The sequence below is a fragment of the Castanea sativa genome, chromosome 12 (genome assembly GCF_040712315.1).
Source record: "Castanea sativa cultivar Marrone di Chiusa Pesio chromosome 12, ASM4071231v1".
NCBI classification, from domain to species: Eukaryota; Viridiplantae; Streptophyta; class Magnoliopsida; order Fagales; family Fagaceae; genus Castanea; species Castanea sativa.
In genome coordinates this window covers 33384644-33402290 of record NC_134024.1, presented here as the reverse complement: position 1 = coordinate 33402290, position 17647 = coordinate 33384644, and the positions used below count along the sequence as shown (strand labels likewise).

Below are 17647 nucleotides of genomic sequence, written 5' to 3'. Positions count from 1 at the left end.
TGGCTCTACCTTTCTTGTCTTATCTCTTTGTTTGAGGTGTTTGATAGCCAACTACTTTTCTGATGGACACAAAGTGGAGCAACAAGGTAAGGGAGAGAAACAGTGAGAGATAAGTACAAAGAAAAAAAAGGGAGTCAGCCATGACCCATGAGTCAACTGCTTCCATCACAAGAGAGAGAAAGAGAAGAAACAAGGAAAAGAAGAAGGTCGGAGAGAAAGAAAGATGGAGATTTTGTTTTGGTTTAGCTCATTCATTTTATCTTTTTTTTTTTTTTTTTATGAAAGTATATTTATCTCATTTAGATAAATATAGCTTCTCCACATGGGTTCATCTTGCATGTGGATTTTTACTTTTTTTTTTTTTTGAGAAAGTCTTGGTGGTTTGTTTTAACAAAGATGGAGATTTTGTTTTGGTTTAACTCATTTATTTTATCTTTTTTTTTTTTAATTTGATGAAAGTATATTTATTTCATTTAGATGTAGCCTCTCCAAATGAGTTCATCTTGTATGTGGATTATTACTTTCTTTCTTACTGGTTTTTTTATTTTTTTAGAAAGTCTTGTTAGCTTGTTTTAATTTGTTATATGTAGTCAGTTGAAATTACTGTGTTGCTGCTAAAAAGAAGTGGACCCTTTTTGGTATTTTCGTCATCAGTTCTAGAGGTTTACTTACTGTTTCCTACTTTTTTTTTTTTTTTTTTTTGTTGAGAAAGTCCTGTTTCCTACTTTATAATCTACTACTGACCCATTTGATTGAAATTACTGTGTTGCTCCTAACTTTATGTGTGAGCTACAAAAAAGAGAGACTAGTCCTTTTGTTGTCAATTGTAGAGGTTTCTTGCTCTATCTTTTGCTGTTAGTCAGTGTGGATTCTTGCACTATTTTTTCTGTTAGCCAGTGTTGATGGGTATTTTTGTCTTTTAATTTATTTTGCTACCACGTTTTTTGCTTTTTTTTTTTTTCTTTTTTTTTTCTATGAAATTACTATGTTGACTCCTAAGTGTATGGGTAGACTAAAAGTCTTTGGGGGCCTTTTTGTCTTTTTATCTATCAGCCTAGAGTGTAGATGCTTCCTAAATACTGCCCTTTGTCTCTTTCTTGTCATTTTGTTTAGCTACTAAACTTGTTCATAGCCGCAAACAGAGAACAGGTGAGATATAGAGCTGAGAAAAAAAAATGTCAGCTGGGAGCCAACCGATAGAGAAAGAGAAGAAAGAGGGCAAAAAGGAAAGTGGTTTTTTCTTTTCTTTTTTCCTCACATGTTTTTTGTTTATCCATATGCACAAAGAAGTCAATTTTTTCTCCCAAGTTTATCACTTGGGTTAGCTTGTTGTTAGGGTTCAGAGAGAAAAAAAAATGGGAATCATTATTGCTTCTTCTTTAGATTTTACTGACATACATGCTTTTTTACTTATTCATATGCACACACAAGTCAATTTTTCCCCCCAAGTTTATCACCTGGATTACCTCGCTGTTAGGGTTCAGAGAAAAAGAAAAATCATGATTGCTTCTCCTCTAGATTGTTCTGTCACAGCATTCAATTATCAATACCACCGCTCAAATCAGTTTTTTCATTTATATAGATGTATAGATACTTTGTACGTGTAGAAAGGAACTATCCAAGCATCCCTCATACCCTCTTCCATCCCTTTGAAGATCATAGCAAAGGTCTCCTTAGAGCAATTATCTCTTTGATCTCTCTTTCTCCTATTTGTTTCTTGGCTTTTCTCTTACATAGTTGTGATAACTTTGATATTACTTGCATATCTAAGATATATATGCACCTACTCTTATTGTTTAAAAGCATGTGAATTCAATTTACTGCACCAATACATAAAGGATCAAATTCATAATGCATGCAATTTATTTATTTTACGAAAAACAAATCTTACTTTGTTAAATTGATAACCCATTAATTCTATTTATTCATATGAAAGTAAATTTTGTATAGGCTTTATTGGACCTGAGCTGCTATCTTATTCCCATTCTACAGGTTTTTACCTCAGTAATTAATTTCATATATGATATAGATAGTTGTTCTTCAACAACTGCAGTTTGTTATTTGAGGATAACTTGATTGTAACTAATAGAATTTATAATTTATACAAAATTTTGATCTATATTTCTTAATCAATTGATTTACCTATTGAAATAAAATAAAAAACTAAGAGCATTCTTATCAAGCATTCTAAAAAATTTAACATTTATCATCTCAAAACTCAATTTTATAACATATAACATACCAATTTACAATCTTCCTTACATCAAAACATCTAATTTTTTTAACAATTCATTTAAATATTCTTTCTTTATTCTTTTTTATTCATCCTCTCTCTTTCTGTGTCTCTCTCTCCTTTGTGTCTCTCTTTCACAACCCAGCGCCACCGGCCACCATATTCACCCACCCATATCACAACCACCACATCCACCCACCATCACCGCAACCACAAACAACAACAGAAAAGAAAAAAAGAAAAAAACTTCACATTCAAAGCCACAAAATCAAAGAATCATCCAAATCAAAGAATCACAACATCACAACAAAGACCCAAAACCACCTCAATCAACCCACACCCAGCACCTAAAACCACCCCGATCAACCCACAAACCCAGCCACCGCAATCAAGAACCCACCAAAATCAGTCAAAACCACTAAAATTAAAACTCACCGATATCAAATTGTAAAACCCACTCACCGAATCACCGCAGAGACCCACCATGAACCACCGTAGAGACCCACGATCCACGAAAAACCACCGTAGCCCAACCACACCCAGCATCATCCCGGCCACACCCAAGACCCACGAACTTGAGATGTAGAGAGAAAGGGAAACAGAGAGGTGGAGAGAAAATGAAAGAAAAAGTAAGAAGGAGTGGACGGAGAGCACAAGAGAGACAGGGAAAAGGAAAGGAGTGGACAGAGAGCACAAGAGAGACAGGGAAAAGGAAAGGAGTGGACGGAGAGCACGAGATAGGCGGCGTGAAAAGGAAAAGAAGAAACCTCCATTGCTGCCACCGGACCACAACCATCGGACCATGGCCTGGGTTTCATCAGAGAGGGAGGCAGAGACGTCGAGCAGAGGGAGAGAGAGAGCAGAGAAAGAGAGAGGATGTTGTGAAACAGGAAGAAGCAGAAATGAGAAGACAAAGAAAAAAAGAAAGTGGGCCCACCGAATAAAAAAATAATATCAGTTTTACAATTGGTGAACAGTGCGGTCTCAAAAATGAGATTGCACTATTTACCAATTGCAAAAATTATACCATTTAAAATGTTTGATGGAGCAAGTTTTTGGGTTAAAAATGCTAAAAAAATAAAAGTTTTAGCATTTGAAAGGTTTGATAAGAATGCTCTAATGCAATGTTTCTCCTTTCTCTTATTCTCAAATGACTAGGATGCGGACGATTTACAATTCTATTAAGGATATTTACCCAGAAACGTGAAATTGGAAGTTAAAGTTTAAGTGGCTGAAAAAACAATGCCGCGAACATCAACACAAGGTGCCAGCACATATGAGGGTTATATTGATTGATAAAGAGATTAGAAACAAAAATTTAATAATATTATACACTAATGTATTATTCAATATGCTAGAACTTTATTTCCGTACATCAATGTATTATTCTTCTCAATTTAGTAATACCAAAAAAAAATTATGTTCTAAGCTACCTATTAATTTTGAATAGCTAGTTGTTGCATTTGAAGTTATACAATAACAAGATAAATAACTATTTCCACCTTTTTGAGTTAGAACTGTAGTAATATATAGCCACATGTGATTGGCAAAAAAATAGTGGTATATGCTAGAAATGTTTTTTGGTCTAGAATACATTTTTAATGTTGCAAATCACAAAATTTACATTAATAGAACATTTTTTTTCACTTGAATAGCAAGTTTTTCCCCTCCCTATCAAGAGCCATAACTGTATTTAGCCCATATATATATATATATATATATATATATATATATATATATATATATATATATATATATATATATATATATATATATGCTTAAGTAAGAGTTAAAAAAAAAAAAAAAAACAATACAATAGCAATGACTAACTAAAAAAAAATGAAAATTAAGATTATAGACAACTTTAAAATTCTTTCGTAATAAGATATACGCATTTCTTACCAATTCTGTTATAACGTATTAAGAACACAATCTTTTGAGAGTATAAATTTTTCTTTGTGCTCTTATATAGGCACCATTTATTTAAATTTTCTTTATTGTTTCAAAAGTACAAGAATGAAAATTTGATACAATTTAAAATGAATATAGCTTCTAACTAATAGGGTTTAAGCTTAGTTTCTTTTATAAATTAATCTAACCAAATAATGTACATCTTCATTTCAGCATTTATAGAATTTGAATCAATCATTCATTTGATTTTTAAAAGAATATTTATATACAAGGCAATCGAGTGCAAGCTATACTGTTTGGTCATGACATTTAACTGCATGAGGATACGTTGATCCAAGCAAGGACGTATTTTATCACCAATGACTTGTCAAACCAATTACTACAAAACTTTGTCTCATTGACCATAACTATCAGTGGATAATCAACACAAGAACTGTTATTGAGGATGTATTAGAGGATGAGATTTCATTTCATACAGCAGAGTATAGTTTTGTTCCTTTTGATGAATTCCATAAATACATTGACCTTGATGACCCTATTGGTAAGACTTGTAAAGTTTAAATTCAAAACCTCCCTTTAACATAATGTTTATTCACAAAACTATTGTGTTTAATATCTTAGATGTCATTGCTCTTACAATAGCTGTCCAATCGCCTTGAAAACAGCTTCAAATGAAAAATGGACCTTCAATGATTCAAGAATTCACTCTCATTGATCAACTGTATGATCTATTAATTAATATCTTTATGTTTTTTCATGTGATTAGTTTAATTTTACATTTTATTTGCTACAATCTAATTAGTTTATATAAATAGCCAAGAAAAATAACAGCGGTACGAATATTTTTAAAGCATAATTATTAAACTTATATTCATTACAATGAAATATGATCTAGGTACTACATAAATATTGATTACTATAATTGGATTTATATGTTTCAGCTTTAAGCTTGTTGGTTTAACAATGTGGGAGCAGTTCATTACGAATGAATCAACAACTATTTCAGAAGTCATCAATCGCAAACTTGTTATTATAGCAATGCGACTGAAAGTGGCTTCACATAATGGTAAAAGATTTGCATAATCTTTTTTTTTTTTTTTTATCTTTATAAACTAAAAACACCTACTTAATAAGATATTTATACTCATTGTAGGAATCTCTCTGTCAACTAAGCCGTCTAACTTCTTCATCATAAATCCAAATCATTCTAAAACAACTGCATTGGAAGAATGGTAAATTTTGAATCTCTTATGAACTTCTTACCTAAGATTATAAATTCTTAAGATATTTCATAGTTTATTTTACCTTTTTATTTGAATTATAACAAACATCTAATTCTAATTAATTGCTTCACATCCTCTTTTTCATGATTAATATCATTGCTTTAGTTGTACATTATATTTTGATTACACAAGTGACTTTAATCCAATGATTCCCTTTACTAGAATAAAATGATATTCTTTGGTGGTTGTATGGAATGTAAAAAAAAAAAAAAAGATTTTAATTGAATGCGATGATACAATCTTTGGTTGCTGCACATAGGACTACTTATAATCATAGGCATTTTTTTTTTTTTGCATATTTCTAAATCTCCACTAAGATTGTTAGTCATTTCTTATTTTATGTGTGTATATTTATCACTCTCTAAATTGTTTTTCCCATCCCCATAGGGCTGCTAGGAATGAAAAGTTGCTTGAGGATATCATTACCAAAAAACTTGATCTCAAATCTTCATCTAGTACCTCTATAATGCCACCATTGGAAAATTTGATAGCTATTCGTGCTATTGCAACTTTGCCTAAAATGGTAATATATTTTTCTCTCTCTCTTATATAAACTTTTTTTTTCACAAAAACCTAGCAAGTAAAGAGACAAAAATCACATTCAATGAATACAACAGGTAAATTTTTGGGTCAGAGCATCAATCTCTGTTAAAAAGTTGGATAAAAAATTCTAGTATATGGCATGCAACAACTGCAACAAGTGTACTAGTGTTGAATATAATGATCCATTTCGATGCCTACTTTGCAAGGAAGAGGCTGTCGCTGAACCTAGACATGTACACTATCCAAGATATAACCTTTCTTTTGGTCAATAATTCCATAAATAACTGTTACTATTGGAAGACTTATTTATTATTTTTCATTTTAGGTGTCAACTTGAAGTTGATTTATGTGATGAAACTGGATTATTGCTAGCTGCCATATTTGGAAACAATGCAAAAAATTTCTTGAATTGCACATCAAAAACTTTGATGCTAGCAACCACTAAGGTATAATACAAGCACACTTATAAAATTCCATTTATTTGTCTGTTAAACTTATAAAGATATAGTTTAATAGTTCATAAATCTCTTGGTTTGATTATCTTTGAAAATATATGAAATTCTCACATTCTTGCTCTAATGGTAGGATGAAATACAAAATTTAGAAAACATTGCAAGGCTTTCTTCCGACCAAGAGTTCATTATTCATCTCAAATCTGCAAGCTATGAAGTTCGTGAAGAAATGCACAATAGATTTAATATTGTTTCCATCTTTGGTTTGCCAAATGAAAGTGAATGAATACAAGCTACTGTGACAAGTACATTAATAGGTATATGTATTTAAGAACTTCACTAGTTGTCAAAAAAAAAAAACGAAATTTTGAAGATCATGGAAGACAAATAGAGACATATTTGTTACTCAATTATGTATCAATTTGTCATCCTTTTTGTGGATCAAATGTCTAGATATGGATAAATTCATTATTTTAGACCTCTTTTTGTACACAATATATGCTTATCTTTATAAGCTATGCTTGTGATATTGAAGCTCTTTTTTGTATTAAGTCTAATATGATCTAATGATATTATTGTAGTTAATTTATCAAAAAAAAATTTCTTGTATTTGATTTTGACATAAATATAGCATAAAAAAATTATATTATTTACTTAATATAACAAATAACACAATTTCTATGTATATGATTTTTCACAGTAAAATATAAAAATAGCATTTGGGAGAAATGTAATGGGAATAGGGCTGAAGTATTAGTGCCTATGTTGAAGGTAACCATAGATTTGATAATAGATATGAATATTTTGAAACATTTAATGGTATAATTTCTAAGCAATTCAATAATTATAAATAATTTTTATTTCTAACCTTGATTGTAATCTTTCTACTGGTTAGCACATGCTGCATAACTAATTTATATAAAAAGTCCAGTTGAGCTGACAATAGAAAGCTTAAAACGGTAGAGGCAACCACATCAGTTCCTCTATTTTACACATCCATTTTTATACGAAAAACCTACTTTTTCTATTTTACACATCAATTTTTACAAAACACTCACATCATTTCATCTATTCTATCACCTCTTTTAATTAAATGATCAATTTCCTCACATTTTTTATTATTTTTCTCAACTACCCGCATATAATATGTGCGCTCTCTCTCTCTCTCTACCCATTTCTGATTTATTGCTCTCTCTCTATACCCATATCTCCCTCTCAATCAACTCTCCCTCTCCGATCCACCAGCTCAAATCAATTCTCCCTCTCGGTTAACTCTCCCTCTCCAATCCACGAGCTCCGATCCACGATCCACGATCCACGATCCACGATCCACGAGCTCTGAGCTTCGATCCACAGGCAAGACCCACGAGCTTCAATCCAGTCAAGCACCGATCGTTCCGAACAAGCACCGATCTGTGTTTGTGTATCTCTGTGTTTTTTTTTTTGAGCAAGTGTATCTCTGTGTTGATTCTCTGTGTTGATTTGTCTGTGTGGATGTGTTTGTGTGTGGGTGTGTTTGTGTGCATCTGAGGAAAAAGAAGAAGATGAGGAGAGGAGAAGTTAACTGGGTTTGTTAAGCACGGAGAAGAGAGAGAAAAAAAGGAGCGAACGGAAATTAATAAAATAATTGATAAACGAGCTACAGTAACCGTGTAAATATACACGATTACTGTAGCTCGTGGATGAATTTGCACATTTTTACACCCACTAATGTGGGTTTTTTTTGCTCAAAATGTGTAAAATTGGTAATTTTTTCTATTTTAGAAGATTTTACAGGAACTGATGTGGTTGCTCTAAGGGTCCGTTTGGTACATATGTTTAAAAACTGAAAATTGTTATTTGAAAATATTTGTAAAAATATATATGAGTGAAAAAATATATAAAAATATGTAAAATATTATTTAAAAACTGAAAATAGTTGTTTGAAAATATAATCCAAACACCCCAATCCTCAAAAGCTATAAATTTGAAGAGTTAAAGAGCATGAACCATTTGGTTTTTTGGGTCTTGACTCTATGGTATCTCTTGTTTGACTTTTTGTCAGCCTAACTCCTTTGCTGATAGACTCAAACCCAGGACACTCCCATCACAAGAAAGAGAGAGAAGAAAGAAGGAAAAGAAGAAGGTTGGAGAGAAAGGTTCTGTGTTGGTTTGTTCAAGATTGAGAGAGAGGTTTAGATGATAAAAGGGGTTTTTTTTTTTTTTTTTTTTTTTTTCAGTATTTCGGCTCAAAAGAGGGCCAGGTAATTTCTCTCTATGAATTTCTAATTTAATTCATTCCTTACAAATCTACATTTCTGAATTTCCACTATATTAAATTTCTATATCTTCTTAGCCTCTATTGATTTCAGCAATCCTTTCACATAGTCATACTACACCTCACTCGATTCCCCAAATTTTCCACCGAATAGTGACATCAATTCAAGTACAATATGGGCTTTTTGTTGTGTTTTTGTCATCTGTTTGTGTTTTCTCTTGGCCTTGCATGCTTTAGGAAAGAGGCGAGGAAGGAGGGAAAATTCAAGAGCAAGAGATGCTTTGTATTGCAAGTGTAAATCATGGATGGAGGTGACTGTGAATTGAAGATTCAGGTACATCAATGAGTGCATATGTATTGTTTGTGAAAATGTTTGAATGAGTTTTTATTTTTTATTTTTATTTTTTCTTTGTTCGTGATGTTCTCTTGGGCTTGCATGTTTGTTCCTTTTGGTTTTCCAGTAAAGAGAACTAAACTTTAGGAAAAGAGACTTTTAGATTGGTTCATGAGTGCTTGGGTTTGTGATTGTATCTATGATGCACGGACACGGCAATACGGCAATTTTTGAAAAATAAGGACACGTCACGGCGTGAACACAGTAATTAAATAATTAATTAAATTTTATATTTAAGTATATTTTTAAATATTTTTAGACATAAAATATGTTTATGTCTAGAATTTAAATTATGTAAGAACTACAAATAAGTAAACTAACACCCAAATTAGTACAATAATACACATAAAATGTTTAGAGTACAAACCAAAAGTTTAAATAGGTTACATTCAATATCAAACTAAAAACATAAAAGGAAATAAGCAGGACACACAAACAAAAATCACAAAAACAAGCTTTATTAAAATCACATACAATATTTAACTTTAATAAATAAATAAAACTATAGCAGGGCACACAAAAACAAAAATCACTAAATTCATAATAAACCTTATAATTTATAAGGCAAGGTTGAGTAAAGAAGAAAAAAAAATATATATATATATATATATACACACACACACACACAGTAAAGTATAACACAGTGAGTGGGATTTAAAAAAAAAAAAAAAGAAAAGCTTTGGGTGTTATGAATATAACACGCCACAGTGTACCAAACCAAAGGTCTTAAGCAGTCAGCAGATAAAAGAAAGAAAAAAAAAATCGCGAAACAAAGAGAGAAGAGAAGCTCGAACCTATCCATGCCGAGAGAGAGAGAGATCGGAAGGAACAGAGGGATAGAGGGAGCTCGCCAACTCGCCGATTGGCCCGATGAAGCGCCGGCGAGGGACAGAGGGCAGCGCGCAGAGGGAAATCAATGATCGGGTTATGTGGGTTTTTGATTTGAGATTTCTCACTTCTCATTTCTCACTCAAGGGTATATCACAAAATCAACGGTAAGGATTTGTCCATCTGTCAAAATCTTGAATTTTTGTTTTTTTGTTTTTTTTTTTTTTTTCCACTGCTGGCGTGTCCACCGCGTCGGCGCCGCGTCGGTGCCGTGTCAGAGAAGAAAAAAAAAACGACACTGCTCGGACACCGAAGTCCAGCGAGTCTTACCAGTACATTGGCAAAAATGCTGTGTTGGTGCAACCTAGGTTTGTATTTGTTTCCTCTACTTTTCATCAGGTGTTTTGGTTGAATTTTCAATTTTTGTTTAGCAAGATTAGTTTCAACCACCGTTGTTTGTTGACCGGTTAAGTTTTTTTTTTAATTATTTGTTGTTAATTTTTTCATCTAGGTTTTATTTACATTTGTATCTTCTGCTAAGCAATTTTTTTTTCGTATTTGTGAGAGGGAGAGTTTTGGTCCAAAGGGTCAAAAGGCTTGGGTGTCTTCTTTTGACGAAAATTCAATATTTTTTGTTGAAGCTATTATCCTTTGCTTTTTGCCTTTTCAAGTTCAATTCAAAAAAGTTGAATGATTCCATTGTATATCAGTTTAACCTTCCTTAATTACCCTATTTTCCTCATCAATTGGCAAAACCCTTACATTCTCACAAAATATGCATTACATGAATGGCTTGTTTTCCCTTCAATTGGTTTATATGGCTGCTTAGTGGACATTTTTGTCATATGCAGGTTTATATGCATATGATCTTTCACAACAAAGTATGAAAGATGCAAAGTTTGGAAGCTAGAGTAGAATGGTTTGTCTGATTATTTGGGCTGACAAAGATACATGATTTCTATAGGCTTCTATATATACATCAATATGAACTTTGTATACAAGATATAGCAGAATGTAAAATGTGCATAGGATTCTGATCGTGAAGGTTATGAATTAATTAGTGAAAGCTAATTTTGTATTCAACACTGTTTTGAAGTTGCTTTGTCAGGTTTATTACTTCTTCCTTATGAATTAAGGATATTGTTCACCTAAAAAATTACTCCCATTGAAGCTTTTGTTCTCCTTGAATGCTATCTTGCATTCTCTATTAGCAAATGAGATAAGAGTTGTTTATGCAGACTTATATGATTTCTAACTAGGTTCTTCTTCTTGTTCTTCTTTATAAAATATAATAGTTTAAGCCAATGCTATAGCGCAAGGGCTACTTCTCCCTTCAAGAAAGGGCCTGTTTAACTTATCAATAAAAAATAAAATAAAAAACTTAATTACTATTCCAATAATGACTTAGTTTTAACTTGATAAGGACATTTTCATCCTGGGTAGATCTCACTGTTTATCCGCCCTTAGGGCTCTGTCAGGCACGAGTGTCCAAGCAGAAAACTTCCCCTTCCCCGTCTAGTTAGACACTCACAATAACCGATGGCCTCGACCCCACCATCCAGACGAATCAGTCATGAAACGTACCAACTTATGGCCCATTTGGCTTTAAGCAATCGCCAGGGACCTTAAGATCTAGATGGATCAACACGCCTCTCTCCTTGATGATCCATCGGTTGACTCTCACATATACCCGATGAACAAATCGCACCTCGTCCTTCATGTTAAGACGAACAGATGACCATACCGACGGATGAGCATGCTAGGTCCCACAACTCCACGTACTCTCCATACATGTATCCGAAATAACTTGTACACAACGCCCTAAGACCCTATTACACGTTCATATCTCCCCTATATAGAAAGAGAACCCTAAGATCTTGGAGCCATAACTCCAAATCTCCTTTACAAGGAAAGACTCCTGCATTCAAGGGATCTTGGTCTGCTTTTCACCACTATATAAGCATCAGATCTCATCTTCTCTAAGGTATGCATATTATCCCTAGCTCTCTCACTATAGAGTTCTTGGAGATTTTTCATTTACTGACTTAACCTTCAGAGAGTCTTTGGTCGGCACCCCACTGGTGCTCTCTGTTTAGTTTTTGGTTTCTTGTTCCTCAAGTACCCGTTGGAGTGTTCAGGGACAATTAACTCACTGGCGATTTTTGTGTATCATCATAACTGTTCTAATCCTATCATAAAATATTTATTTGTAATTAGATAGTGTTTTCCACGTGCTTTGCACATGCAACAAAATTAGTAGTACTGAAACATGTCAGTCACAGATAACATTATTTTTTTCAAATATCATAGGATTTGAATGCCCTCTTTTTAATATAAGGATAATTATACTTTACAATCTTTACTACTCTAAACTATATCCTAAATTACACTTTGTACCTTAAAATTTTAGAATGCACAGCTAGTACCCTAATTTTTGTTACACTTTGCACCATGTGGTTAATTTTGCCATTATCTTGGGGAAGGAAAACCAAAGTTTGTGGTGCAAAATGTAATTGAGAGTATAGTTTAGAGTGGTAAAATATAATTTCTCATTTATTTTTAAGAGATTGAGAACTTGGGCAATTAGGTATTTTCACTTGATTCTATCTAAAATAACTGCAGAATTGATGGTGGATACAAAGTGTAACATGAGGTATAGTTTAGGGTATTGATTGTGTATTCTAAAAATGTATGGTGTAAAATGTAATTTGTAATGTAGTTTAGGTGGTAAAATATAATTTTCCCTTTAATATATCATTAGTCTAAGACAAGATACATTTAATCAATTTTTAGTATAGGTAGAATTCCAACTTACTCTCTTATTTGGCACAAAAATTTTCATCAATTGAGATAACTAGAAAATAATCCTAAGTTTTCATATTATAGCGACCGCCCCCACCAAATGGCAGATACTTTTGCACTTATGGCTCGATTCAATACAATTGGTTTTCTAACGTGTGCTCTTATTGAATTGGCGGCTCAAAAGGGTTGGTTTTTGCATCAACTTTAGGTAAAATCAGCCTTCTTTTTGATGTTTTGCGAAAGGAAATCTATCTAGAGCAACCTTTACGGTTTTTTCGCAAAAGCCAAAAGGTGAAAAAGAGAAAGTTGAAACGGCTTTGTATGGCATAAAATAAGCAATCTGAGTATGATATAATGATGATTTTAAAGAATGATGCATTCAATGAAAAAAGTTCAAAAGAATCAAGACTATCATGCCACAAGCTTATTGTGTCGTTTTATGCATAAGCCAAGCCAAAGACTCCATGGGGCAGCCAATTGAGTGTTGAGATATGTTCAAGGTACATTTGATTTGGCATTTTGTACGAGAAGAATGTTGATGCAAAGTTGCTTGGAGTTTGAGGTAGAGATTGGGCTGGAAGTATTGATGATATGAGAAGAACTTTCAAATATGCATTTTCCTATGGTTTGGGTGTATTCCATGGGCATAAAAAAATAATAATAATAAATAAATAAAAAAGCAACAAATGTGGCACAATTTGATGAGTTAGAAATTTATGATCGTTATTAAGCTGAAATCGTCATTAACCAAGAGAAGACGTTACTCATTTAATACGCCCATTGATGATGAAGTGTAACGGATGGAGCAACAGTCATAGAGTGAGTTGTGAACTTCAGACAAAGATTTTGTAACGCACTAGCCATTGAGCATAAATATAGCAATTCATTTCCCATTAATGAGGCACACAACTATAAAAAAAGAAAAAAAGAAGGCAACAGAAGTTAAAGGTACACAAAAATATTCTACGAAAATCACTCTTTAGTCAATTCTCTCTAAAATCCTTCTCCTTTACTGACTTAAGCATTAGAGGCAGTTTGGCTAACACCACACTGGCGTGTTACTCTTCTACCCAATTCATTTTTAGGTTTTCCTCCAACAGAGACGACCATAATCACAGCTTTGTCCATTTACTATGACAAGGAGCTCAACTAGTGATTTTTTGCATCATCAGTTTGGTGCCATCTGTGGGGATCTCTAATCTTTCAAACCAACTTTTCCAGTGACAAAAGAGTTCCTCGAAATACAAGATGGAGCCAGAAGCTGCACAACAGCAACAAATCCAAGCCCTCCTGGCTAATGTGGAAAAGTTGACTCGCCAGAATGAAGAGCTACGAAAGACAGTGGATTCCCAAAACGAAGAACGTCAGCGAACAGTTGAAAACGAAAATGAAGAAGAAAAACTCAGTAGACTTGAAGGGCACAACAATGAAGAAGAATCAAACTCCCAAGCCAACAGGTGAGATGAGACCTAAGGAGAAGATTCCTCCAAGATGGAGAATGAGCTTCGCAACATGAGGAAGGAGATGGACGAATTAAGAAGGGCCATGAAGGACAAAGGCAGGGAGAATTTGGATGGGATGATTAGAAGGACGGACTCACCATTCACCACTGAAGTACTAAACCGTCCCCTCCCACTGAAATTCCGTCTCCCACAGCTGGAATCATATGACAGTTCCAAGGATCCCTTGGATCTCATTGAATCATTCAAGACATTGATGCTGTTACAGATGACCCCAGACAAGGTGATGTGCAGGGCATTCCTAACGACACTGAAAGGAGCAACCAAAGTATGGTTTAGCAAGATACCCCTAGGAACTATTGCAAATTTTGAACAACTCAGCAAGGTTTTTGTTCGTCATTTCATTGGGGGGCAAAGACACAAGAAGCCAACCAGTCATCTACTCAACATTCAACAGGTAGAAGGAGAATCACTAAGACATCACATGATCCGATTCAATAAGGAGCTATTGCAGGTAGATGAAGCTGAAGATCAAGTCATCCTAACAACTTTCCAAGCAGGTCTACTACCCGAGGATTTTTTCTTCTCAATCACCAAAAGCCTACCAAAAACGATCGCGGGATTGCTTCGAAAAGCTCAGGATTACATGAATGCAGAAGACATGGTGCTTGCAAAAGAAATTAAAGGAAAAAGGAAGAGAGAAGAAGGAACAAGTAGCAATCGCGATAAGAAGAAGGAGACACGAAGTGTTGGGCAGACCACAAGAAAAAAGAAGGAACTTCCAGATAGGAGGCCAAAGTTCACTAACTTTGCTCCTCTAATAATGTCAATTAAGCAAGTCTTGAAGCAGATAAGGGACGATCCCTCCCTGCAATGACCGAAGCCAATCAATGCTCCAACAGAAAGAAGAGACAAGAATAAGTATCGTAGATTCCACTAGGACCACGGGCATTGCACTGACGAGTGTAGACATTTGAAAGACCAAGTCACTTTAATCCGGTAAGGGAAGTTACAAAAGTATGTCAGGAAAACGGAGCCCTACAGATACCAATGGAATAACGATAAAGACAGAGATCGAGAAGCAGGATATAGCAAACCTCTTGTGGGAGAGATAAAGACAATCTCAGGATGATTGACGGCAGGTGAAACACTAAAGTCCCTGAAAAAACCCCATGAGAAAGAAATAAATAGTGTCCATTCATGGCTCCCTCCAATGAAGATGCCAAGGAATGACAAACCTAATATTGTCTTCTTAGAGAGAGACGGTCGCGGCATTAGACAACCCCATAACAATCCACTGGTAATCATGCTCAGAGTAGAAGAATTCAACATCCATTGGGTAATTATTGACAACGGAAGCTCAGTAGATATCATCTACTTACCTGCGTTTCAGTATATGAAACTGGACAAGAGAAGGATCAGGCCTTTCACCTAAGGGAGTCAATACCATACCGAAAGTCATTTCGGTTCAGCCGAAAAAAAGAAATATTTCGGTACCAGTTAATATCGGTGTACCGTTTTGGAATTACTGCTAATATATATATATATATATATATATATATTAAATGATAAATTTATATGTCACTCATCTAATCAATAACAGCAATAATAATATATACTTAAGAGAAACCAATAACGTAAATATATTTTAGTGTGTACCATTGTAGTTATATAATATAAAAAAAAAAATATCCCTCTACGTGACTGTGGGTGGTTGAGTACTGAATGGCAAGTTAAAAAGAAGTCCCATCACATTTCACATTTCAAATTAGTATCAGATTTTCACATGGGCTTGAGGTCTTGAGCAGATAAAAAGAGGGAAAACTATAGAAGGAAGGGTAAAAGCAAAAAGTAAGAATAATAAAGGAGAGGAGGTGACCACAAGTGAACTAATTGTTGAGAAGAAGAAGCTTCAGAAGCTTGGGTGATCAACAATAGCAATGAATGGCATTCCGGTATTGCTTCTTCTTCTTCTTCTTCTTCTTCTTTTGCTTCTTCATGTCAACCTTCCCCTCTCTCAAAATTTACAAAACAACTCTCTCTTTTCTTAAAAGTTTACAAATAAATCAAAGATTTTTACTTCGATTTGAAATGCACTTACCGGCCGGAATCCGGTATTTATCCGAGTACCCAAAACAACTCCGATATGGCCGGTATTTAATCCAATACTAAATGAGAGTGTACCTGTACTAGTGAAGGTGCCGGTACTGAAAATTCGTCCATATCGGCCGGAACGGTATGAAACTGACTTCCTTGCTTTCACCTCTCCTCCGGTGAGCTTTACTAGGGATAGAATCGTCACTCTAACTGTGATTGTAGGCACTTACCTAGCATAAATCACCAAGGAAATTGATTTCCTCATAGTTGACTGCCCTTCAACATACAACATCTTGGGAAGACTTGTACTCAACAAGCTAAGAGCAGCGACGTCAACATTTTACTTGAAGGTGAAATTTCCAACAACCTATGAGTTAAGAGAAATCAAAGGAGATCAAGTTCTGGCAAGAGAGTGCTACCAAGCTGCCTTAACATTTGGGGAGAACCACACATGAGTGATTAATGAACCAAAGCCCATCTCCGAACCGTCAGAAACACCACAAGAAGTTGAGGTCGTCCCAGGAGATTCGTCAAAGTTATTGAAGATAGGATCAGCACTCCCGACTCTAGAGAAAGAGAAGATGGTTTCTCTCTTAAGGCAAACCAAGATGTTTTCACCTGGAAACACAAGGATATGCCTAGAATTGATAGGAAGATCATATAGCATCGTCTCAATGTCAACCCAGAGTGCAAACCTGTATAGCAGAAGCGGAGAGTATTTGCACCAGAGCGTAACAAAGTAGTAACTGAAGAAGTAGAAAAGCTACTAGAAGTTGGTTTCATCAGGGAAGTCATCTACCCAGATTGGCTAGCAAACGTGGTAATGGTAAAAAAGAGCAATGGCAAGTAGAGGATGTGCGTTGATTTCACAGACTTGAACAAAGTCTGCCCAAAGGATAGCTTCCCCTTGCCAAGGATTAATCAACTGGTAGACTCAACTGCTGGACACAAGCTCTTAAGTTTCATGGACAAATTTTCTGGATACAACTAGATCCTCATAGAGAAGAAGATCAAGAGAAGACCTTGTTTGTCACCAGCCAAGGGTTGTATTGCTACAAAGTTATGCCCTTTGGATTGAAGAACGCAGGAGCCATATACCAAAGATTGGTGAACCCCATGTTCTCTCACCAAATTGGAAGGAATGTGGAAGTATACGTAGACGATATACTGGTGAAAAGTAAGGACGAAGCCAACCACTTGGACGATCTAAAAGAAACCTTCAGCACATTACGTAAGTACAATATGAAATTAAACCCTAAAAAGTGTGTTTTTGCTATTGCTTCAAGGAAATTCTTGGGATTCATAGTGTCCCAACGAGGCATAGAGGCAAATCTAGACAAAGTAAAAGCAATAATCGAGGTCAAATCACCAAAAACAATGAAGGAGG

General features: G+C 34.5%; 2 protein-coding genes across 2 annotated transcripts; both read left to right on the top strand.

Moving 5' to 3' along the window:
- The first annotated feature begins 1153 nt into the window (after positions 1 to 1153).
- LOC142621329 (uncharacterized) lies at positions 1154 to 6629 on the top strand. Its single transcript, XM_075794646.1, has 6 exons — positions 1154 to 1667; positions 5086 to 5210; positions 5298 to 5376; positions 5815 to 5950; positions 6296 to 6416; positions 6556 to 6629. The coding sequence occupies exons 2-5, from the start codon at positions 5108 to 5110 to the stop codon at positions 6305 to 6307; spliced, it is 330 nt and encodes a 109-aa protein (XP_075650761.1). The 5' UTR covers positions 1154 to 1667; positions 5086 to 5107; the 3' UTR covers positions 6308 to 6416; positions 6556 to 6629.
- A 7565-nt stretch (positions 6630 to 14194) lies between these two features.
- On the top strand, positions 14195 to 15040 carry LOC142620552 (uncharacterized). The gene has a single exon (XM_075793911.1). It carries the CDS (start codon positions 14195 to 14197, stop codon positions 15038 to 15040), a length of 846 nt encoding a protein of 281 aa, XP_075650026.1.
- Positions 15041 to 17647: the final 2607 nt, after the last annotated feature.